Consider the following 21,734-nt stretch of genomic DNA (forward strand, 5'->3'; position numbering starts at 1 on the left):
TCATCAGTCTTACACAATTCACAGTGCTCACCAGAGCACATACCCTCCCCAATGTCTATTACCCAGCCACTCCATCCCTCCCAACCCCCTCCACTAGAGCAACCCTCAGTTTGTTTCCTGAGATTAAGAATTCCTCATATCAGTGAGATCATATGATACATGTCTTTCTCTGATTGACTTATTTCGCTTAGCATAATACCCTCTAGTTCCATCCACGTCGTTGCAAATGGCAAGATTTCATTTTTTTGATGGCTGCATAATATTCTATTGTATATATATACCACATCTTCTTTATCCATTCATTTGTTGATGGACATCTTGACTCTTTCCATAGTTTGGCTATTATGGACATTGCTGCTATAAACATTGAGGTGCACGTACCCCTTTGGGTCGCTACATTTATATCTTTGGGGTAAATACCCAGTAGTGCAATTGCTGGGTCGTAGGGTAACTCTATTTTCAACTTTTTGAGGAACCTTCATACTGTTTTCCAGAGAGGCTGCATCAGCTTGCATTCCTACCAACAGTGTAGGAGGATTCCCGACAAGGGAACTTTTTTTGACGTGATGGGAATGTTCTATATTTCGATTGGTGGTTACACACTGTATAATTTTGTCAAAACACGCACAACTGTGCATCTCCAAAAGGTGAATTTTACTGTATGTAAATTATACATCAATAAACGTCGCTTTTAAAAAATTGAAGAAAAAATATCCTACAATATAATGTGTTACACCTGTAGTCCTTTGGGACAGGATCTAATGGACTGAGCACTCAACCAATAAATAACTTAGTCCAAATTTTTGACTCCTGTGCCATGTTGTTCAAATATTTTTTTCTGCTAATATACCATGCTCATCTGCTTGCAGCTTTAACACTTCTTTAATTGGAAGCGTATTGAGCACTTCCCTTCTAACAAGTTAAACAATTGCTCTTTCTTAAGGAACAAGGGAAGACACCAAAAGAATGGTGAAGTAGGGCTGGGCTATCGAATAACCCAGAAGCACAGAGACCTGTGGGAGGTGGGGGGGAATTCCTGCTTTGTTGGCGGCCGAGAGAAGCAGACAAGCCTATAGAAGGTCATTATGTCAGTAGATGTCATCTTGGTTTGGAGGGAATTTCCAACTCTGGGTTGTTTAATATTAGACTTATGTAGTTAAGGATGGCCTGGCATTAGCTTAATTAAAACACGAGTCGGATATATCTAAAGGATAAGGTGCAGGCTGGCAGGGACCGTCAGCACTAAGCGGAGGTCAGCTCCCGCCGGTGCTCCCCTCCCCGCCGGGCAGGCGAACTCTCTTCCCATTGGCCACTGCCCGGCTGTCTCGGGCGCCCATTGGCCCGCTACGACTCCCGCTTCCTATAAGAGGCGGGCAGCGCTGGTCCGCAGACTGTCCCAGTTTACCGGCTGCAGCTGCGCAGGTGAGTGGGGTGGCTCCTTCCCGCCGGGATCAGGGACCACCGTCGAGGATTTGGGGGAGCTGGGCCAACGCGGGGCGCAGGCAGGGTCACTCTCTCAGGAAGTAACTACCCGTGGAGATCTGGATCTGGGGAGTCAGAGTAGTACCCCTGTGGTGACTCTTCTTTCCTCCTACCCTCTTTGGGAAGAAAAGACACGGTTTTTGAGGGCCTGGTGTGTGCCAGGAACAGGCTCTTTACACATCATCTGATTTCACCTTCACGACAGACCCTGTGAGGTGCGTATTTCTTACATTTTTACTTTTCTTGGAAAGTTCAGAGTTGAAAGTACAGAGTCAAGTCTGTATGACTCCTCTGTGTTAGCAAAAAACAAATGCGTTCTTCTTCCTTTCCTTCCTCTTGACCAAATGGCAACATCTCTTTTTTCCTTCTCCCATTAATGGAACCAGCCCTTAGGCATCTCCAAAGAAAAGGGCATTTCAGATGCAAAGCCTCTCAGCGTCACACCTACCTTCATCACCAACACCCTAAGACGGTACAAGGTTACAACTGACAAACAGTGCTAGTAGTTCAAGTCCAGCGGGTAAGCTTAACCTTGCCTCTGACCATTTGGCTTTCAGTGGCTTAAAATTAATTCCCCATTGATGTTCTACTCTAGTTGGCTTAGGGGAAAAACTGGAGTTCTAATTCTAATCCATCCAGTAAAAGTTTGTGCCCGTCAATTAATTCTCAAAGAAGGATGGTATTCATTTATTTGTTTTAAAAATAGATGTGAACAGAGCCTAAAGTGACTAGAAGTGTTTCGGTAAAGCCATAATCTGTGGTGTATGAATTTCAGCACTGGAGTTCACTTGTATATATGTTGTTATCATACTAGCTTATCTTCAGGTAGGGATGTGTCTTATATTTCCATTCTCCTTGCCAGTGCCTTTATTTCCTAGGAAAATGTTTTTCATGGGCACTGTTTTTTCTTTTATTTCATCTCCACTTTCATTCTCATTCCCTTCCCCGAGTCAGAAAAGAAAAACAAGATTCTCTGGAAGATTCTCTCCCTCCACACCCGTCCTTTCCACAGCTTTTAGTTCTGTCTTCAAACAGCATCTGTGATTTCAAAATATTTTAATTTGATAGTGCTTTGTGCTTCTTAGATCAGATAAATTTAAATTATACTTGTTACTGATTAAACTGAAGGGAGAAAAGAATTAGTCAATGTAAACACCTTGACTGCTACTCTTTCAAGGGGCTGTTGATCTTCTGACCTCCTTGGTGTGTCTTCCTTATTTCCCATGGTACATCCTGAACACCGGTGCATCTTTAGTCTGGCCAGGAAATGCAGCAGGAAAATGACTCCCTGCCTTTTATAGGAAAGGGGAAAATACCAGCTGGCATTGGCCCATTAGAGTGTTTTTTTTTTAAAAAAATAAAATATATACTTTTTTTGTTGGGTTTAAACAGGTGTGACACATTGGATACTGTATAGCTTCTTATCTTTCCAGGCTGTGCTATGGTTTTTGCCCCTGAAGAAGTAGAGGGGGTAGATATGCTGAAGGGAGAAAGGAAACAAAGTGACAAGAGAAAATGTTGAGGTTCTGAAAAGGGTTTGGAGGGTAGTTGAATAAAGGGAAAAATAGCTGATGCCTCATAAGCTCAACCAGACAAAGTTATGTTCTTAGAGCAAAACCCTATGTTCTTTAAACTTATCTTGGGGGGTCGGGCAGTGGGTGGAGGGTGGGAATAGGGGAGTGGATGAGGATTGTTTTCTTCTAGTTTCTTACCAAAAGTTCCTTTTGAGAAACTTTATTCTTATATTAACTTAAACAAGAAAGAAAGAATGTTTCCAAATCTCGATATAAAATGCCTTGTGCATAATAAATATTCAGTTAATGTATCCTTCACCCTTCTCTCCCCCAACCCACTAAGGAGATGTTGGTGGCAAAACTAGATCCATTCCAGAACCAAGGAAAGAAGAGAGAATTATGAAACCCAGAAGGATGGAGTGAGACCAGCCACGACTGTTACTACCTTCTTACAATGGCTCCTAGGGGAGCTTAAGGGCCAATTTTGAAATGTGAAAGGAAATCTTTATATAGTTTTATACAAGAGTTGCGTTCTAAACTCTGAGATATCGTTGAAGGATGAACTGTCAGGAGATCTGAAATTTTGTCAGTTTTCCCATTGACTGGCAAAACTCACCTTTCTTTACTGTTCTCTGATCCTTGCTCCCAGTTGTTAAAATTTGCTTTCATTATGAACATGGTGGTGGGCTAGGAAGTAGCTTATATTTGCAGAATCCTTTTCCTTCAGCATGTCATGGTGACAATATCAAGGAAAATGGGGATTTAGTAAATATAGGTTGACCGGGGTCTTCATGCATTTACAAATGAATTGCTAAATTATTCACTTGAGGTTTGGAACTTAATATATTTTAGGGGTTTCATAATAAATAAACTAATGAAACTGAAAACCACCTTAAGACAAAAGAATACTTATATTTCATGTAAAACAGCTTTTACCATCTTGTAAAATGCTTAATTCCCAGGGCAAGAAAAATTCTTAGCCAGAGGAGTTTAGAATATCAATTTTATTATATTTAACATTTTATCTTTTTTTGAAGACTGGGAAAATTGGAATACACTTACCATTATTAGAGCTAGTATTAATTGAATACTTCGTGTAGGTCAGCAACTGTTCTAATAGTTTTATACATTATATATATATTTAATTCTCCTTATAACCATGAGATTGGTGTCAATTATCCTCCCTCCAATTTTGCAAATAAGGAAACTTAGACACAGAAATTAGAACTTGTCTAGATGGATTTGTAGATGAATTTGTTACTAGCAATTTGCTGTATGATTTTATATCTCTTATTGTTTGCATCTACATACCATAGGACAAAATTACCCATACTCTGTGTGGAAAAAAAAAAAAAAGCCTATGGCCTTTGAGTGATAGTTAGATAAGAAATGTCTCCAAAGGTTTTTTACATCTCTAAATGTATTTTGAGAATGCATCCCTGAATTTTTAGCCCCAGAGCTACAAGTTCAGAATTTCCTATATATACTTTAAGTTTACCAAAGGGGCAGTTTCTTTGAAGCTGAAAGTCTCTTTTAGGATCTCTTGTTTCTCATTTATAAATCCTTTCTGATGAGACTTATGGATGGGCCAGAAGCCATCTCCATTTATCTTTAGGATATTTGTCAAGGGTGGGAAAGTGGGGGAGTGGGGGGATGGTATGCTCCTCAGATACCATAGCTGGGATCTCAGGGTCTCATTCTCTTCTGCTTATTTGTACTTTTTAGGAAATCTGTCTCTCCTTCTCTCCCTCCCTCATACATAAGTCTGTGAATCCATTGGAGGCAAATTGTCTTCTTTGTTTTTTAATCTTTACAGCCTTAACACTGACTATGATACTTTATACACATGAATGTGCTTGGGTTGAAATTTCATTTAATTTACCATTAGTAAACAGTAGAGTCACAGAAAAATCCAGATTATTATTAAGTTTAACCAGTCTTTTCTTTTAAAGCATTTGGCATAGAGATTGTTTTAGTTATAGAGAATAAGTTGACACAATTAAAAATATTTAAGCAGTATTTATTTTAAATTCAATGAATCAAAAAGTAAACTTTGAATTATATATCACAAGTCTTTTCTTGGTGCCCTAAATAGCTTAGTTTCTTCTGTGGGGAAAACATCAGAATACCAAGTCACATTATGTGTTTTAAAATGTGTGAGAGAGGGGCGTCTGGGTGGCTCACTGGTTAAGCGTCAGACTCTTGATTTTAGCTCAGGTCGTGATCTCAGGTTTGTGGCATCGAGCCCCGCATTGGGCTCTATGCTGGGTGTGAAGCCTGCTTAAGATTTTCTCTCTCTCCCTCTCTTAAAAAGCAAAAAACAAAAAACAAAATGTGTGAGAGTGTTTTGGATGTTATGAGTTCCAGTGAATTGTTTGGTAACTTTGCTATATTAGAAAGGTTAAGTAACATGCTCAAGGTTATATATTGATAAACACCAGATACGTCTGACTTCACATTCCAATTTTTTCCATACACTGTGTAGTAACATAAATAGGTGCTTGAGAAGATGTCAAGGTAGATATCTAGTTCATCTTCTGAGAAGACAGCTTTCAACTAGATGCCAGGAATTTTGTTCTACTTTCTGTGTTTCTGAGCATAACCAAATACTCACTGAAACAGAGCTACAACTGTGACCATTGCTATGAATGGGAGGTATATGGTGTGGCTTTCTCAAATGCCGAGGGGGATTGATTTAGGGAGGTTGGGGAAGACTTCCATGAGGCAATGAAGTTTGAACTGTAGGAGACTGGACACAGTTTATCTGGCTTCAAGCCCAGAGCAGCATACTATACCTGTTCTGGGTGGTATCGCTTCAGGCTTGGATCAATGAGTGCAAGCAGGTGAAAGACAATGGAATCGGTTATATCAATTTAAGTTGTTAAAGGTTAATTCCACTAGAACTCCAACATGAAACTGGGCAGTTAGGATGAATTAATAACCAAAAGAAAACTAATAAGAATAAATCCGCAATATGTTGTTTCCATGTATTAATCCAGATCTTATTTCTCAAGTGTATATTTCTCAGTTGAAAGTTATACCCCATTTTCATCCCCCATAATATCCTTACCTCCCCAACACACACACACAGAGTTGAATTTATAATCACATAACTCTTGTAGGCTAATATTGAAAAGGCTAACTGGCCTTTCAGGGTCCACGGCCTGGGGGATTCCAAGTCAGAGAAGAAAGAATATGCTTGTATGGAACCAGAATTATCTTGGCTAGCCATTTTCCTTGTGGTCCCCATGTGTCCAGAGTTGCCCAAGCTCTTGAATTTACAAAAGAAATAGAAGGCCTTGTCCCTGTTCTGAAGGGGCTTGCTGCCTTATTGAAAGACAAGACGTGCATGAATCAAACATTCAAGACCCAGTACAATAAAGTGCTGAAATTGTGCAGGGAGAGGGGGTAGGCTTTCATAGAGGAAGAGTGCCCAGTTCAGGTCACAGTAGGAAGACTGCAAGAAGCCAGTGGGCATGAATCACCCTGAAGGGACTGAATTAGAAAAAAAGAAAAAGGAAACTAGTAACATGCACTGTATGCCTATTATATTCTAGGAACTATGTTAGGCAATGTTTTATCTTCTGTTGGTCTCATTACAGTTTTGTGAAGCATATCTACAAATCCATGTTTCACAGGTGAGGAAACTAGAACTTGGATAATGTTATCAAACATTGTCTTACTGGTTTCAAATATAATCTGTATTGCACAACTTCTTTTTTAGACCTTTCTATTTTCATACTTTGTTTTTAGAGAACTACACCAATTGACCATGATTGAAGACAATAAGGAAAATAAAGACCATTCCTTAGAAAGAGGAAGAACAACTCTCATTTTTTCCTTAAAGAATGAAGTTGGTGGACTTATAAAAGCACTGAAAATCTTCCAGGTAAGCACTCTCCATATTTTTGCATAATACTCTTCTCAAAGGAGTCTCTAAAATTATATTTAAAATATAAATTATTATAAATTCTTCAGAGATGGATGGGAGAAATTTCTTAAGCACCTAAGTTTCTAAAATATTGCTTAATTCTAACAAATGGGCAAGGGATACAAACCATTTACAGAAGAGAAGATACAAATAGCTAATAAAGAAACGGGAGGAAAGATTCACTTCACAGATTTCAGAGAAGCAGATCTTAATTTTGTTGTAATTAAATAGAATATTAAAAATTTAATATTATTTAATGACATTAGTAATATATTTAATGATATTTTTAATATAGCAAAATAGCAAAGATTCTACAATTATACTGTTCCCTATGGTCAAAGCTTCAATGCATTTGGGACTTAAATACACCTTTGGTGTGAGGGTAAATTGGCACAATATGTAGGGAAACAATATGTATTAGAGCCTTAAAATGTTCACACAATTTGACCCAGTAATTCCACTTCCATAAATCCATCTTTTAATTTTTTTTTTTTTTGAGAGAGAGCACACATGCGCGAGCTGGGGGGGTGCAGTGGGGGGAGAGGGAGAAGGAGAATCTTAAGCAGGCTCCATGCTCAGTGCTCAGTGTGGAGCCCTATGCAGGGCTTGAGCTCATGACCCTGAGATCATGACCTGAGACAAAATCAAGAGCTGGAGTCTTACCTCACTGAGCCACCAGGCGCCCCCCATAAATCCATCCTGAGGGATTAGGGGTCTGTCAGGCAGAACACGAATATTTACTGAGTACTTACTGTGTGCCAAGTGCCCTGTAGAATCTAAGGATGTGGACCTGAACAACGTAGACACAGTGCCTGCGCTCGCACTGTGTGTAATCAGGGGTAAAAACAGATAGTAAACAAATAACGATAGTAAATAATTACATGTGTGCAAAGTGACCTGAAAGAAATACCAGATAGTATTATGATAACATTGAACTGGGGGACCTAACCTAGTTTATGGGCTTAGGGATACAAAGACTTATTTATAAGAACTAAAAATTATGAACAAGCTACTTTTCCAAGGGTAGGGGACAGGTTAAAGTATGCTAATAGAACATCATTGGGATTAAATTCTTAGACTCTGGAGGTGGACCCCCTGAGTTGAAATCCTTGCTCTGTTATTTATTGGCTGGGTGATCATGGAAAAATTAATTAGTCTCTTTGTGCTTTAGTCCTTTCATCTATAAAATGAGAACCCTGCCTACCTCATAGGGTCATTGTGAGAACTAACAGAATTAATATGTAAAGAGCTGATGTTAAGTTTTAAAAATCAAGTTTATATCTATACATGCTATTTTATAGTCATGTGAAAATATTTCAAAGAATTAAAAATTTTAAATACAGACCAGTTGTCTAGAAGAGTTGCAATGAAAAGCATGTTTTCCTACCCAATACACCATATCCTCAGTCCCACTCCCTAGAGGCAACCTCTCAGCTATTTCTGTTCTTGAGTCCCTTTGATGATGAATTTATAATATCTAAATATTGTTCTGATACCTCTCTTTGAGTTATCAACTTTACATGATATTTGCTCTCTCGTTAATGATACTGATACCATCTCCATCGCTTCTCTCTCTACTTTCCCCCAAGTTTGATAATTATATGATTATTGATTCTTTTGATTTTATTGGTTCTTTATTGATTACCTTTGAGTTTTTAAATAATGTACCTATATTTCTTCTTCCATCAACTTTCTTCTTTATTTTATTTTTAATCAAAGAATGCATATGCATGGTTTAAAAAGTCAACCCACACTATAAGGCTTATGAAGAAAATAAGTGGTCTTCATCAACTCCCCTCATTATTAAATGTTTTTATTTGTTTGTTTGTTTATGGGGGGAGGGGCAGAGGGAGAGAGAAAATCTCAAGCATACTCCCCGCCCACTGCGGAGCCCGATGTGGGGCTGGATCTCACGACCCTGAGATCTTGACCTGAGCCCAAATCGAGTTGGATGCTTAACCGACAGAGTCACCGAGGCTCCCCTTCATATCTCCTCATTTTTAAGTTTAATTTATTTTGCTAATCCTACAGCAAAGGGTTGAGTTAATCATACACTTTAAATCATGTGTAGACTATCATCATCAATTTATACAGCCTCCTCCTGTTTTATTTCATTGTTCCATTCAGTCTCCATTTCTCTCTTCTGATAGCTGTTCTGATATATTTGATCTGTACATGGAATTATTTTTATGTGCACTTTAGAATATGTAGTTTTTATGTGTGTGTGTTAATTTATGTAATTGTTATTGTATAATACACTTTTTCTTTCACTCAGCACTGTTTTTAAGATCTATCCATGTTGATGTGTAACCGTCTCATTTTATTTATCCTCAGCCTGCAGGAGGCAACTATTTTCAACTCTTTTAACTACATTTTCTAGAATTTACTTCCATTTTTTTTTAAGATTTTATTTTTAAGTAATCTCTACACCCAAGATGGGGCTCGAACTTACAACCCAGAGATCAAGAGTCCCATGCTTTACCGACTGAGTCAGCCAGGCGCCCCTACTTCCATGTTTATAAACAGTACACTTATTGTGTAGTTCTTGATTTTTTTCACTTGTAGATTCCACCTACTGATTTCCTACAATGAAAGTAAAGATGGCTTTTTTGACACAGTCCCCTTTCCAGTGTCCCCCTTGACTTTCCTTCCCCCCATCTTCCCAATGAAGTTATGTCCCAGTTTTTGGCTATGCCAGTGTTCAGTGTTTTCATTCTTAAGATTATATAAATCTTGCTCAAAGAAGAGCCATATTATCCATTATTTTGACTTCCTTTTTGGTAAACAGGATTACAACTTAGTGTTTAAAAGCATGGGCTATGGAGCAGGACAGTTTGAGTTTGAATTCCAGCTTTGACGCTTATTAGCTGTGTGCCTTTGGGCAAACTGCTTAACTTCTCTGTGGCTCTTTTTCTGTAATTGAAATACATGCTAGGGAATGTCTCACTTATTACTTCTACTTTATGTAAATTTCCCTGGGTCTTCCTGACTAAAATTTTCTTCCAGATGGACTTTTAAATTATTTAGTTACATTTCCTCAACAAATTCCATCAAGATTTTGATTTTAATAATGTTCAATTTATTGAGCAATTTAGGAAGAATTGACATTTTGCATCTTTGTCTCTAAAAACATAGTTTAACTTTATATTTATTCAAGTCATAATTCAGAAAATATTTATGAATGCACTCTTATTGTAAAAATTAATAAGAAATAGATTAAACTCTCCTTTGTTAAAATTTTTTTAAATTTTAATTTCAGTATAGTTAACATACAGTGTATTATTAGTTTCAGGTGTACAATATAGTGATTCAACACTTCCATACATTAGCCAGTGCTCATCACAAGTGCCCTCCTTAATCCCCATCACCTATTTCACCCATCTCCCCACCCACCTCCCCTCTGGTGGCCATCAGTTTGTTCTCTGTAGTTAAGAGTCGTTTCTTGGTTTGTTTCTCTCTCTCTCTCTCTCTCTCTTTTTTCTTCTGCTCATTTATTTTGTTTCTTAAATTCCACATATGAGTGAGATTATATAGTATTTGTCTTCCTCTGACTGGCTTATTTCACTTAGCATTATACTCTGTAGCTCCATCCATGTCATTGCAAATGGCAAGATTTCATTCTTTTTTATGGATGAATAATATTCCATTGTGTATATATACCACATCTTCTTTATCCATTCATCTATGGATGGATACTTGGGCTGCTTCCATAATTTAGCTATTGTAAATAATGCTGCTATAAATATAAGGGTGCATGTATCCCTCTGAATTAGTGTTTTTGTATTTTTTGTGTAAATACCCAGTAGTGTGATTACTAGATTGTAGGGTAGTTCTATTTTTAACTTTTTGAGCAACCTCCATACTGTTTTTCAGAGTGGCTGCCCCAGTTTGCATTTCCACCAACAGTGCAAGAGGGTTCCTTTTTCTCCACATCCTCTCCAACACTTGTTATTTCTCGTGTTTTTTATTTTAGCCATTCTGACAAGTGTGAGGTGATATCTCATTATGCTTTTGATTTTCATTTCTCTGATGATGAGTGATGTTGAGCATCTTTTCATGTGTGTGTTGGCCATTTGGATGTCTTCTTTGGAGAAATGTCTGTTCATGTCTTCTGCCCATTTTTAAATTTGGATTATTTGGTTTTGGGTGTTGAGTTGTATCAGTTCTTTATAAACGTTGGATACTAACTCTTTATCAGATACATCATTTGCAAGTACTGTCTCCCATTCAGTAGGTTGCCTTTTAGTTTTGTTGATTGTTTCCTTTGCTATGCAGAAGTTTTTTATTTTGATGTAGTCCCAATTGTTTATTTTTGCTTTTATTTCCCTTGCCTCAGGAGACATAACTAGAAAAATGTTGCTATTGCTGATGTCAGAAACTCTCCTTTAGTTCTGATCAACTCCAGTATATTTAGTAACTGGCTTTCTTCTATTGATTCCATGATAAAGTCTATGTTCCAGGATAAATCCTGCATATTCCAATTTCCCAACATCCCTGATACTCTTTTTTTCTTGTTGTTCATGTTCCTAATAATTCTTACTTCATTTCTACCTTTGCATATACAGTTCTTCCTGTTTGGAATCCTCCTTCTTCCCTTCTGTCTTCCTACTCTATCTATTCTTTAAGACTCATCTTGGTTCCTGTCTGCTCCATGGAAATGTCTACTTTCCCAGAACATCTTCTGCACCTGCTTACTACTTGTGCTTTCTCTTAGCCTTTCATGTGTTAGCCAACTAGATTATAAACTCCTTGTATGTCTTGTTTTTCTCTGTATGCTTCACAGCCTTTACCTGGCTGCATAGGTGTTCACCAAGTTAATTCAAATTGAAAAGGTTAGTGTTGGAAATCAGATATTCTAACCTCATTTTTTTAGATGTTGGGTAATTGGTTCTTACGTTTCATTATTATGCCACTGGTGCTGGTCCTCAGCTATCCAAATTGGTAAGAGAAGATATCGTCCTCCCACAGGTTTGCACATATGGGCACCCAGCTTGGGCTGGCATGGGAAGAGAGCAGAAGAAGCAATCTGCTTCAGCTGGTTACTAAGTTTGTAGCTTAAGAGATTTGAGGTATTAAATACACTGTTCAAGCTGTTCATCTAATTTTATTAAATGCATATTCACAAAAGAAACTTTCCTTTCTAAAGGACTGACATTAATATCACTTTTTGAAAATGCTTTTATTTGTGAGAAATTTTTGAAAAGTTCTTTTTGTCTAGGAGATTTGATATTTTTATTTGAGGCCATTCAGTTCTGGCAATTTGAGGGACTTCTAGTGGGTGTTATTTTATTAGTTTCTGGAGGGTGTGATGAATTTTTCAACTTTTTTGAACAGTACCTAATATTTAGGGGGAATTATTTTGCTGTTGGCAGCACTAAAAACAGCCTTTTTCTCTTTTGACTATGATGGTGAGTTTGGGATTGATTTTGAGTGGTAGTGAAAGTAATGAACTCAGAGACTATTACCATTTGAGGCTGTCATATATATCTTTACTCTCTGCTTTACCCAGGAGAAGCATGTGAACCTGTTACATATTGAGTCCCGAAAATCAAAGAGAAGAAACTCAGAATTTGAGATTTTTGTTGACTGTGATATCAACAGAGAACAATTGAATGATATTTTTCATCTGTTGAAGTCCCATACTAACGTTCTCTCTGTGAATCCACCAGACAGTTTTACTGTGAAGGAAAATGGTAAGTTTGAAAAGTGAAAATCCCACTCAGAAGATTAAGTACATAATGTGTGTCCAATCTTATATTTATCTTGAAGGCATGAAAAAAATAAAACTCTGTCTCTTCAAATTGCTTAGTTTGGTAGTGAAGGGAGCAGAAAATGTAATTGCTCAAAATACTATAGAGCAATTATAAAGTAACGTTTTATCAAGTGTGAGAGAAGCGAGAGGGAAACCTTGGGTATAAGGAAGAATTCAGAATAGTTAGAAATTGATTAAGTTTTCTCAGTTTCCAAATCATTAAGCATTTCTTAATTTCACAAACCTTCAATTTACAATCCCTGAGCACCTAGAAATTCCCACAGGGCTTAGCATCTGGCAGATATTAAGTGAATATTCAAATTTGTTGAGAATATTGATAGGTGCTGACAACTATGATGTGAATACATTCTTTACACATTCCTCCCTGTCCGCACTCCCACCAAAAGTAAGTGAAAAGCAACAAAGCCTCCTAAGGTTTCTAATGGCTAAGATCTTCTGTTGTGGAAAAAATCCTTGTCATTTACTTGGCACAAAAGATAACAGGATAATTCAACCACATTTTGTATATAATACTAAATTTAAAGTAATCCCTTATGACATGCACAATTTGGGGTACACTCAGGGCTGACACTCATCTGTTATGTATTTTATGGCTGTGTAAGTTATTAAAATACTAATATGCTTCCATTTCTGAGTGGCAGATAGCTGCTTCCCCAAGTCCCTTGCATGTCCCCACCATGCCTAAAGCCTGTGCGCTCCAGGTGCTACCCTAGGAGTCCTAGGCCCACTACCGACAACCAAAGGGTTAACAGCTGGTGGAGCAGAAGCCTAGGACTCTGCTCATGTCTATTTTGAGTGATTGTTGCCCCTGTGGTATTTCTGGTTAAATCTCTTGACTATCACTTTTGGGTATGTTAAAAAGAGCATTAGGCTGGAGCAAGGAGGATTGAATTCTAGTCCTCTCTCTTCCAACAGAGATGAGTTTACCTTGGGTAAATTACCTCTCTGAGCTTGGTTATCTCATCTATAATATGAAGAGTTTCCTAGGGGCTAAATGGTTCAGTTGATATTTAGGGAATACCAACTTGTGTCAGTTATTTCTACTGAGAAGCAAGGATACAAATATATGTATAGTCCCTCCCCTAGAGTCCTTCCCATTCTTTCCCATGAGACAGATATAAGATATCTTATATATAAGATTATTAAACGATTCCGTTTCCGAGAATCAGAGCAACCCGGAAGACAGAGAATCAGCTCCACCTACAGGGTCAGGGAAGGTTGAGTCTTGAAGGAAGAGAAGGACATTTTCAGGAAAACAGAAGGATGGGGTGGAGCAGGAAGTGGGAGTAGGGTGTAGGTTATCCAGGCAGGAGAACAACAGGTGCAAACCCCCAGAGTTAGAGGAGGGCTTGTATGTCTGAGGGAGGGTGAGAGATCAAAGTGGCAAAGACATCAGTGATGTCTAAGAGCCTTTGCATCAACAAAAAGAAACATGCAAAGTTCTCATTAAATTTTGCACGTTGGTCTGCAAAGTTGTACATCCTAACTCTGCTTTTTTAAGGATAGCTAAATATGTAGCTTAAACGGTTTTGTTTTGTTTTATTTTGTTTTGGTGTATTTTAGGTCCATTACCAAAGTGTAGCATTTCACCAACCCTTAGGAAATCAAGGCTCAAAAAAATATTTGAACTCAAAAATTTCAAATAAAATTTACTTATTATAAATAGAGCAATTTGTTTAAATTTTGACTCAAAGTACAAGCTACAATAAAAAATTTCATCCAAATGTATTTATGACTTTCTTAATTTTTTCTTCCTTATTGCCTATTTAAGATTGTCTCTTCAACTGTTAGTGGTTTTGTATTTTGCAGGTATGGAAACTGTTCCTTGGTTTCCAAAGAAGATTTCTGACCTGGACCATTGTGCCAACAGAGTTCTGATGTATGGTTCTGAACTGGATGCAGATCATCCTGTAAATATTTTTAATAAATCTTTTCATGAAAATAATTTAAAGCAAACTAAAAATTAAGGGAAATTCTTTCCTTTTCTGGGAGAACATGCTTATGCTAGACTAAATAGGATCTGGTTTTAATCTGGATTTCGGGAAGTGCCAGTAGTTCTCCACACTGGCGGAATCCCGACTAACTTCCTGAAGGCATCTAACTTCACTGGCTCTGAAACACTGTCCCATATCTGGCATTCCTAGTACTAAGAGCTTTTCTAAGAATTCTGCTAAAATGAAGACAGTATCTGCAGCAATTTTTGTTAAAGTGGGTATGGATTATTAGAAAGCGGGGGGTAAAGATAGGAGGGGGAGAAAGACTTATCACCCATGCTGTCCTGCACGACTGGTTTATTAGGCAGTTGATGAACTAGGAAATTGTTTCTTTGGAAAATTATATGGGACAGGGTACAGGCATAAATTGGAGAATTAGTAAGCCCAGAGCATTAAGGTTGCTTATGGAGTCCTATGGTCCTGGGAGGGTGGAGAAAAAAAGAGTGCAATTTTGGAGCGGTATGCACCAGTGCTTTGATTTGCTGCTTAGTAGCTCTGTTCATTGACTGCATATTGCCTTAGATGGCCCTCAGCTGATCCACCTATTTTTTTCTATAATAGCTCATCGAGCAATTTATTAATTGCAAGTGTACTTGCTCTCAAGGCATTTGCAGTCTAGTTGGAAAGATAAAGCACACATCTATAAATAAACATGAGATTAAATTGTGAAAAGTGCTAAGTGGCAGGAACAAATTGCTTTGAGATGTACACAAGAAGACAAACACTTCTAGTTGAAGAGATCAGAGAAAGGCAACATTTTAACGAGGCCTTAAAGGAGTTTGGCAGGAAAGAGATGGGGAGGAAGGACAGTTCATTGCAACATGAGCAAAGGTTCAGAGGTAAGAAAATCTGGAGCATGTTTATGGAGAGGTGACTAAATAATTTCTTTCTGATCCACTGCCAAGTGCTATTGATTTTACCTCCTAAATATTGCTTAAATTTGTTCCTTGTTTATTCCTATTAGCACACCTTTAACTCATCTCCCAGCCTCCAGCTCACCACCTCAAACCCATCCTCCTCATAGTCACTAGAATGATCTAAAACCTCTGTATGATCATTTTCCTTTTTCTGCCTAAAGCTCACCAGTGATACCTAGGTACCCATCTAAGAAAATTGAAAACATATGTCCACACAAAAACTTGTACACAAATGTTCATAGCAGCTTTGTTCATAAAAACAAAAAAGTGGAAACAACCCAGATGTCCATCCACTGATGAATAGATAAATAAAGTGTGATACATCCATAAAATGGAATATTAGTGATCATAAAAAAACACAAAATACTGATGCATGCATGCTACAACATGGAGGAACCTTGAAAACTGTGATAGTAAAAGAAGCTGGTCACGAAAGGCCATGTGTTATATGATTCCTTTTATACAAAATATCTAGAATACCCAAATTCATAGAAACAGAAAGCAGATTAATGGTTGCCAGGGGCTGGAGATGAAGGGAAATGCAGAGAGTCTGTGAATGAGTATGGTGTTTCTTTGGGGGATAAACATTTTCTGAAATTATAATGGAGGTAGTTGCACAACACTGTGAATGTACTAAAAATCACTACACTGTACACTTTAAAATTTTATGGTGTGTGAATTATATCTCAATAAAGCTGTTATTTAAAAAAAAAAAAACAACCACCAATGACTTCCCATTACCCAAAGACTGAAATCCAAGCTGTTTCAGACCTTTACTAGCAGACCTCAAACTAGTCCGCGCTATGTTCCACCTCCTTCTCCAAGCTCCAGCTCACATTTCCTTAGGCACAGCGTGCTGTTTTTCATTGCTGTCCTGTCATCGGTGCTGTCCCTTCTGTCCTTTCCCACCCAGCTGTCCCCACTCCTTTACCAAGACTTAGCTTGGGAGTCATCGCTGGGAAACCCTTCCTGACCCTCACTACCCTTTTTCACATACTCTGGATGAGGAGTTTCTCCTTTGAGTTCCAGTGGCATTTTGGGCATATCTCTAATAAGGCATTTAGCATATTGTTTCATAATAATTGGTTGGTGTAAACTCCTTGAAGACCCAGGTTTTGCTTTGTTCCTATTTGTTTCTCTGGATTTTAGCACAAGGCCAGGTGCCTAGGAGGGGCTTGTAAATCTGTGTTAAAGAGATGAGTCTCATTCTCCCCTTTCAAGTGTCTTCCCCTTCTTTCCTGTTTTGTATTATTGGCTGTTTTCTCCTGGGCTTTGCTTTTTGAAGTTTTATTTTACCTATTTTTAAAAAATATTTTTCTAGGTATAAATTCTAACGTTACTATTTTATTTCTTTATTAGCATTGTTTGCTTTTGCAAATATGAGTATGTTTTTACTTCGCGATAAAATCTAAGGCTAGATTTAGTTGTCATGACTTTATGTATTATTAATTACTGTTTTATTATTAATTATGATTATAGGAAAATATAGCTGAAGAAGTAGTCAAACGATTAAGAAAAAAAATCTCACATTTGGAAAAGAGTTGTGTACTTAACTAGGATGATGCTTTTCTTATTCCTGAAACCATTTTATTTTTGTAGCCACTATAAGATTTTTGTATCTTGGGGCGCCTGGGTGGCTCAGTTGGTTGAGCGACTGCCTTCGGCTCAGGTCATGATCCTGGAGTCCTGGGATCGAGTCCCGCATCAGGCTCCCTGCTCAGCGGGGAGCCCGCTTCTCCCTCTGACCCTCCCCCCTCTCATGCTCTCTCTATCTCAGTCTCTCTCTCAAATAAATAAATAAAATCTTTAAAAAAAAAAGATTTTTGTATCTTGGTATCTATAGTATCTTTTATCTTAGTGGCCACAATAGTATAAAGCTTTCATATAACATTGCCTTTTTTTATTAACTTATTTTATTGAAATTCAGTTTTTAGCATTAGTATATCATTAGTTTCAGATGTTCAGAGTTCAGTAATTCATCAGCTGCATGTAACACCCAGTTCTCATTATATCACATGCTTTCCTTAATGCCCATCATCAAATTACCCCATCCCCCCACCCATAACATTGCCTTTAAAATAAAAATGATCATACATTTCTAAACAGTGCTTGCTCAAAATAACAATAATGTAGCCCTTTAATATCGTAACTTGAGTAATAATGAAATCTTCATTTGTCAGTATTTTTTAGTATGGATATTTTTAAACCTTTCTTTAATTATCAGGGCTTCAAAGACAATGTCTACCGTAAAAGACGGAAGTATTTTGCAGACTTGGCTATGAACTATAAACAGTAAGTGTATTATAAAAATAACTTATTCAATTTTGAAATAATAAATGAATAGAGTAAATTATGCTCATTTAGTAAACAAAAGATAAGTGCTATTGTTTATTGAATGCTAATTCAAAATAACTTCTCTTTGTCTCATTAGTGGAGACCCCATTCCCAAGGTTGAATTCACTGAAGAGGAGATTAAGACCTGGGGAACTGTGTTCCAAGAGCTCAACAAACTTTACCCAACCCATGCCTGCAGAGAGTATCTCAAAAACTTACCTTTGCTTTCTAAATATTGTGGGTACCGGGAAGATAATATCCCACAATTGGAAGATGTCTCAAACTTTTTAAAAGGTAATATGCTTAATTTTTTGTAAGGGGAAATGTTGAAGTCTGTTGTGATCATGACAGAATTTTTAATAGAGGAATAAAGTTCAAGTATATGGGAGGTCAGAATTTTCCTTACTCTGTCCTGGAGTATTTGGCATCCCATTTGAAGAGGGACAATCATGATCTGGAGCAAGTGTAGAGGAAAGTGAGCAGAATTATAAGGGGCTTGGAAAAATGTATTATATAAATAAAATTTGAAGGACTCTTAGGGTGTTTAACCTGGAGATATAGGGGACATTCAAGCTTTATTTAAATACTAGCTGACCATCTTAGGTAATAGAGGGAATACTATGTGGCCCTAAAGTAAATGACAATTGGATAGAAACTGCAAGCTTTTAGCTCAAAATGGAGAAGACCTTGTTAAATGAGCCATTTGAAAATGGAACGGGCTCATGAGATGGTTATTTCTGCATCCCTGGAGGTTTTCATGCAAAAGCTCTCTACCCACTTGTCAGGGATGTGGTAGAGGAGATTCAGGCTCCTTGGAGAAGACTGGAGTAAATGGTCTCTGAAGCTCCTTTCCACCCTAAGACTATCATTTTCCCAAGGAAGAAGATGTGCTAGTAGAAGCATCAACAAAGATTAAGGACATTTTTTTTCTCTTTTAGTTCTTCATGCCTATTTGCTTCAGGCTTCCTTATTTTTTCTAGCTAGTATGGAAGTAAAATGATCAGTGATTTCCAGGGTTTACAATATATAAGAAAAATAAATATCCCCTTTGATCTCTGCGGACTAGAACATTAGGGAACAAATAGAAGTTATGTTTTTCACTCAGAGGGAGTTTAGTTTATTTCCATCATGGTCTGAAATTCCTATCTTTGAATTTCTTACACAGACCATCATAAAAACCTACATATTTATTCAACTCCATAATTCTTATTATGCACAAAACTAAGAAAAACTAAGCAGGAAAAGGCACTATTGTTTTATAAGGGAAGAACTTGTATAAATGGTTCCTATAAAAACTAGGTTTAAAAAAAGTGATTAAGGATGACAGAGAACCAATGTATGTGACCTCACACATGGGTATTACAAAGATGGGCAAGCAAGCATATGCTACAGAAGTTACCAAATTAAATTTGCTTGAGATTTGGAGGAAATATTTTGTTATGGATACAAAACTGAAAGCTGTTCACTTGGGGTCTGGAGCATGAGCTGGATGCGGAACAGGTTGCTAAATGTGTTTCAAGGGAAACTGTCAAAGAGGGAAACCAAACCTAAATGATAGTTCAAACAAAACACTGGTTGGAAGGAACTCTCTACACTGTCGAATATGGTGGCCCCTAGACACATGTGGTTGTTTAAATAATTCACATTAATATAAATCAGAATGTTAGTTTCCTAGCCAAACTAACCGCATTTCAAGTGCTTAATAGCCACATGTGATTAGTGGCTACCCTACTGGGTAGGCTAGGTATAGAACATTTCCATTATTGTGGAGAGTTCTATTGGACCATGAAGTCTACCCATGAGAGTGGGGGAATCCAAGTACAAAAGCAACCAGATGGAACTGGAAGAGCAGAGGGCGAGGGTTTGAAATGAACAGCAAGCGTAGAGCTTATAGAGGTCCCCCTAGTCACTGCTGTCCTACTGGCAGGCCCCCTTCTACACAGGGCAAGCAGTTGTAGCTGTTGGGGAATCAAAGAGCACCACCCAATTTAGATCAAACATACTTTGCAAGAGAAAGTACTGGCTAAAAATGGCATAGCTTAAAAAGGGATTCTGATCTAAATTAATAGACCTAGTTGGGTTTTTTTTTTTTTTAAAGGAAGTAAGACTGTCTAGGAGATATTCTAAACCCTTTAAAGAGACAGCGAGGTATAATATAAGAAGACCTGGGCTCTCATTCTACCTTTATCATCTACGGTGTGACTTTGGGCACATTATTGAGTCTCTGAGCCTCAGTTTAATAGTCGTCACAATGAGGAGAATAAACTTTAATAATAAACTCAAATTGTAAACATGAAAGGAGATGTAATATGTAAGGTCTAACGCATTGCCTGGCCCCATGGTAAGTGCTTAATAATTATTACTTTCGCAGAGTACACACATGATACATTTAGTTTCCATATTCTCCCTCAAAGTGCTGCTGGGTACCACTGGTGGGATTAAAATGTTACAGTAAATGTTCTGTTGGGGTGAAGATTTTCTTCATTTTCTCCTTTGCTTTGCAGAGCGCACGGGTTTTTCCATCCGTCCCGTGGCTGGTTACTTATCACCAAGAGATTTCTTATCAGGTTTAGCCTTCCGGGTTTTTCACTGCACACAGTATGTGAGACACAGTTCAGACCCTCTCTATACCCCAGAGCCGTGAGTACTTCTGTTTAATATTCGTTCATCAAATAGTTATTTGTCAAGATGGTACTTCCTTCAGGAGTCTTGTGTGAAGATTAAATGAATGAACATGTGTAAAGCATTTGGAACAGTGTCTGGCACATAATACACGCTCCATGCTCTATATATGTTAGCCATTATCATTACTATTATTAAATGACAACCTTTACCTGTTAGGTGCCAGGTGCTAGTCTAAGCAGAGGGAGTGTAAAAAGAATCAGACAAAAATTTCTGCCTTCATAAAATTTATATTCCAATGGGGGATAGAGATAATAAACAAACAAGTAAATATATATATATATATAAATATATATAAATACATTAAAATATATAATATAATATATATACATTTATATATATAAATGTGTATATATATATATTTAATATCACCAATCAATGGTGATAAGTGCCATGGAGAAAAATAAAGCAGAGAAGGGAAAGTGGTGTATGTGTGGAGTGTTTCTATTTTGAAGGGTGTGATCAGACAAGGACTCACTGAGAAGGTGACATTTGAGCAGAGACCTGATTTGGTGGGGGTGTGGGGCAGACATGTCTATGGGTATCTTATGTGTATATGTTTGTGAGTGGCCTAAGTTTTGAACCAAAATAGTTTCTTTAGTAAATTGTTAGTGTCCTTCATGGTCCATTTGCAAAGTAATGCCGCCTGAATAAAAGTAAGATCAGATTTTGGCTTGATTGAATTGTTGACCATGCATTTATATGTGACATAAGCATCACAGAGTGACAAACCTGTACCTCTTTTTCAGAGATACTTGCCATGAACTCTTAGGTCACGTCCCCCTTTTGGCTGAACCTAGTTTTGCGCAATTCTCCCAGGAAATTGGCCTGGCTTCCCTTGGAGCTTCAGAGGAGGCTGTTCAAAAACTGGCAACGGTATAAATTGGAAAATAGCTGTATAGATCAGTAATTCTTATTGGGGTGGGATGGGAGTGTGAGTTTAAAAGCGCATATTCAAGATGACTGTTATAAAATTTGTCTTTCATGTATCATATGATCTCACTGATATGAGGAATTCTTAATCTCAGGAAACAAACTGAGTGTTGTTGGAGTGGGGGGTGGGGTGGGAGGGATGGGGTGACTGGGTGATAGACACTGGGGAGGGTC

General features: G+C 37.7%; 1 protein-coding gene across 1 annotated transcript in view; it reads left to right on the forward strand.

Annotated features, from left to right (window-relative positions):
- Nucleotides 1–6,415: 6,415 nt before the first annotated feature.
- TPH1 (tryptophan hydroxylase 1) overlaps nucleotides 6,416–21,734 on the forward strand; it is a 23,483-nt gene continuing 8,164 nt past the window's right edge. The window contains exons 1-7 of the mRNA XM_006749259.3: nucleotides 6,416–6,885; nucleotides 12,437–12,620; nucleotides 14,510–14,610; nucleotides 17,836–17,903; nucleotides 18,043–18,239; nucleotides 20,450–20,585; nucleotides 21,377–21,503. Of these exons, the coding sequence (XP_006749322.3) occupies nucleotides 6,769–6,885; nucleotides 12,437–12,620; nucleotides 14,510–14,610; nucleotides 17,836–17,903; nucleotides 18,043–18,239; nucleotides 20,450–20,585; nucleotides 21,377–21,503 (930 nt within the window). The 5' untranslated portion in view covers nucleotides 6,416–6,768. The remainder of the gene's footprint in view (nucleotides 6,886–12,436; nucleotides 12,621–14,509; nucleotides 14,611–17,835; nucleotides 17,904–18,042; nucleotides 18,240–20,449; nucleotides 20,586–21,376; nucleotides 21,504–21,734) is intronic.

Source organism: Leptonychotes weddellii, chromosome 11 (genome assembly GCF_054177405.1).
Source record: "Leptonychotes weddellii isolate Sample4059 chromosome 11, ASM5417740v2, whole genome shotgun sequence".
Lineage (NCBI taxonomy): Eukaryota > Metazoa > Chordata > Mammalia > Carnivora > Phocidae > Leptonychotes > Leptonychotes weddellii.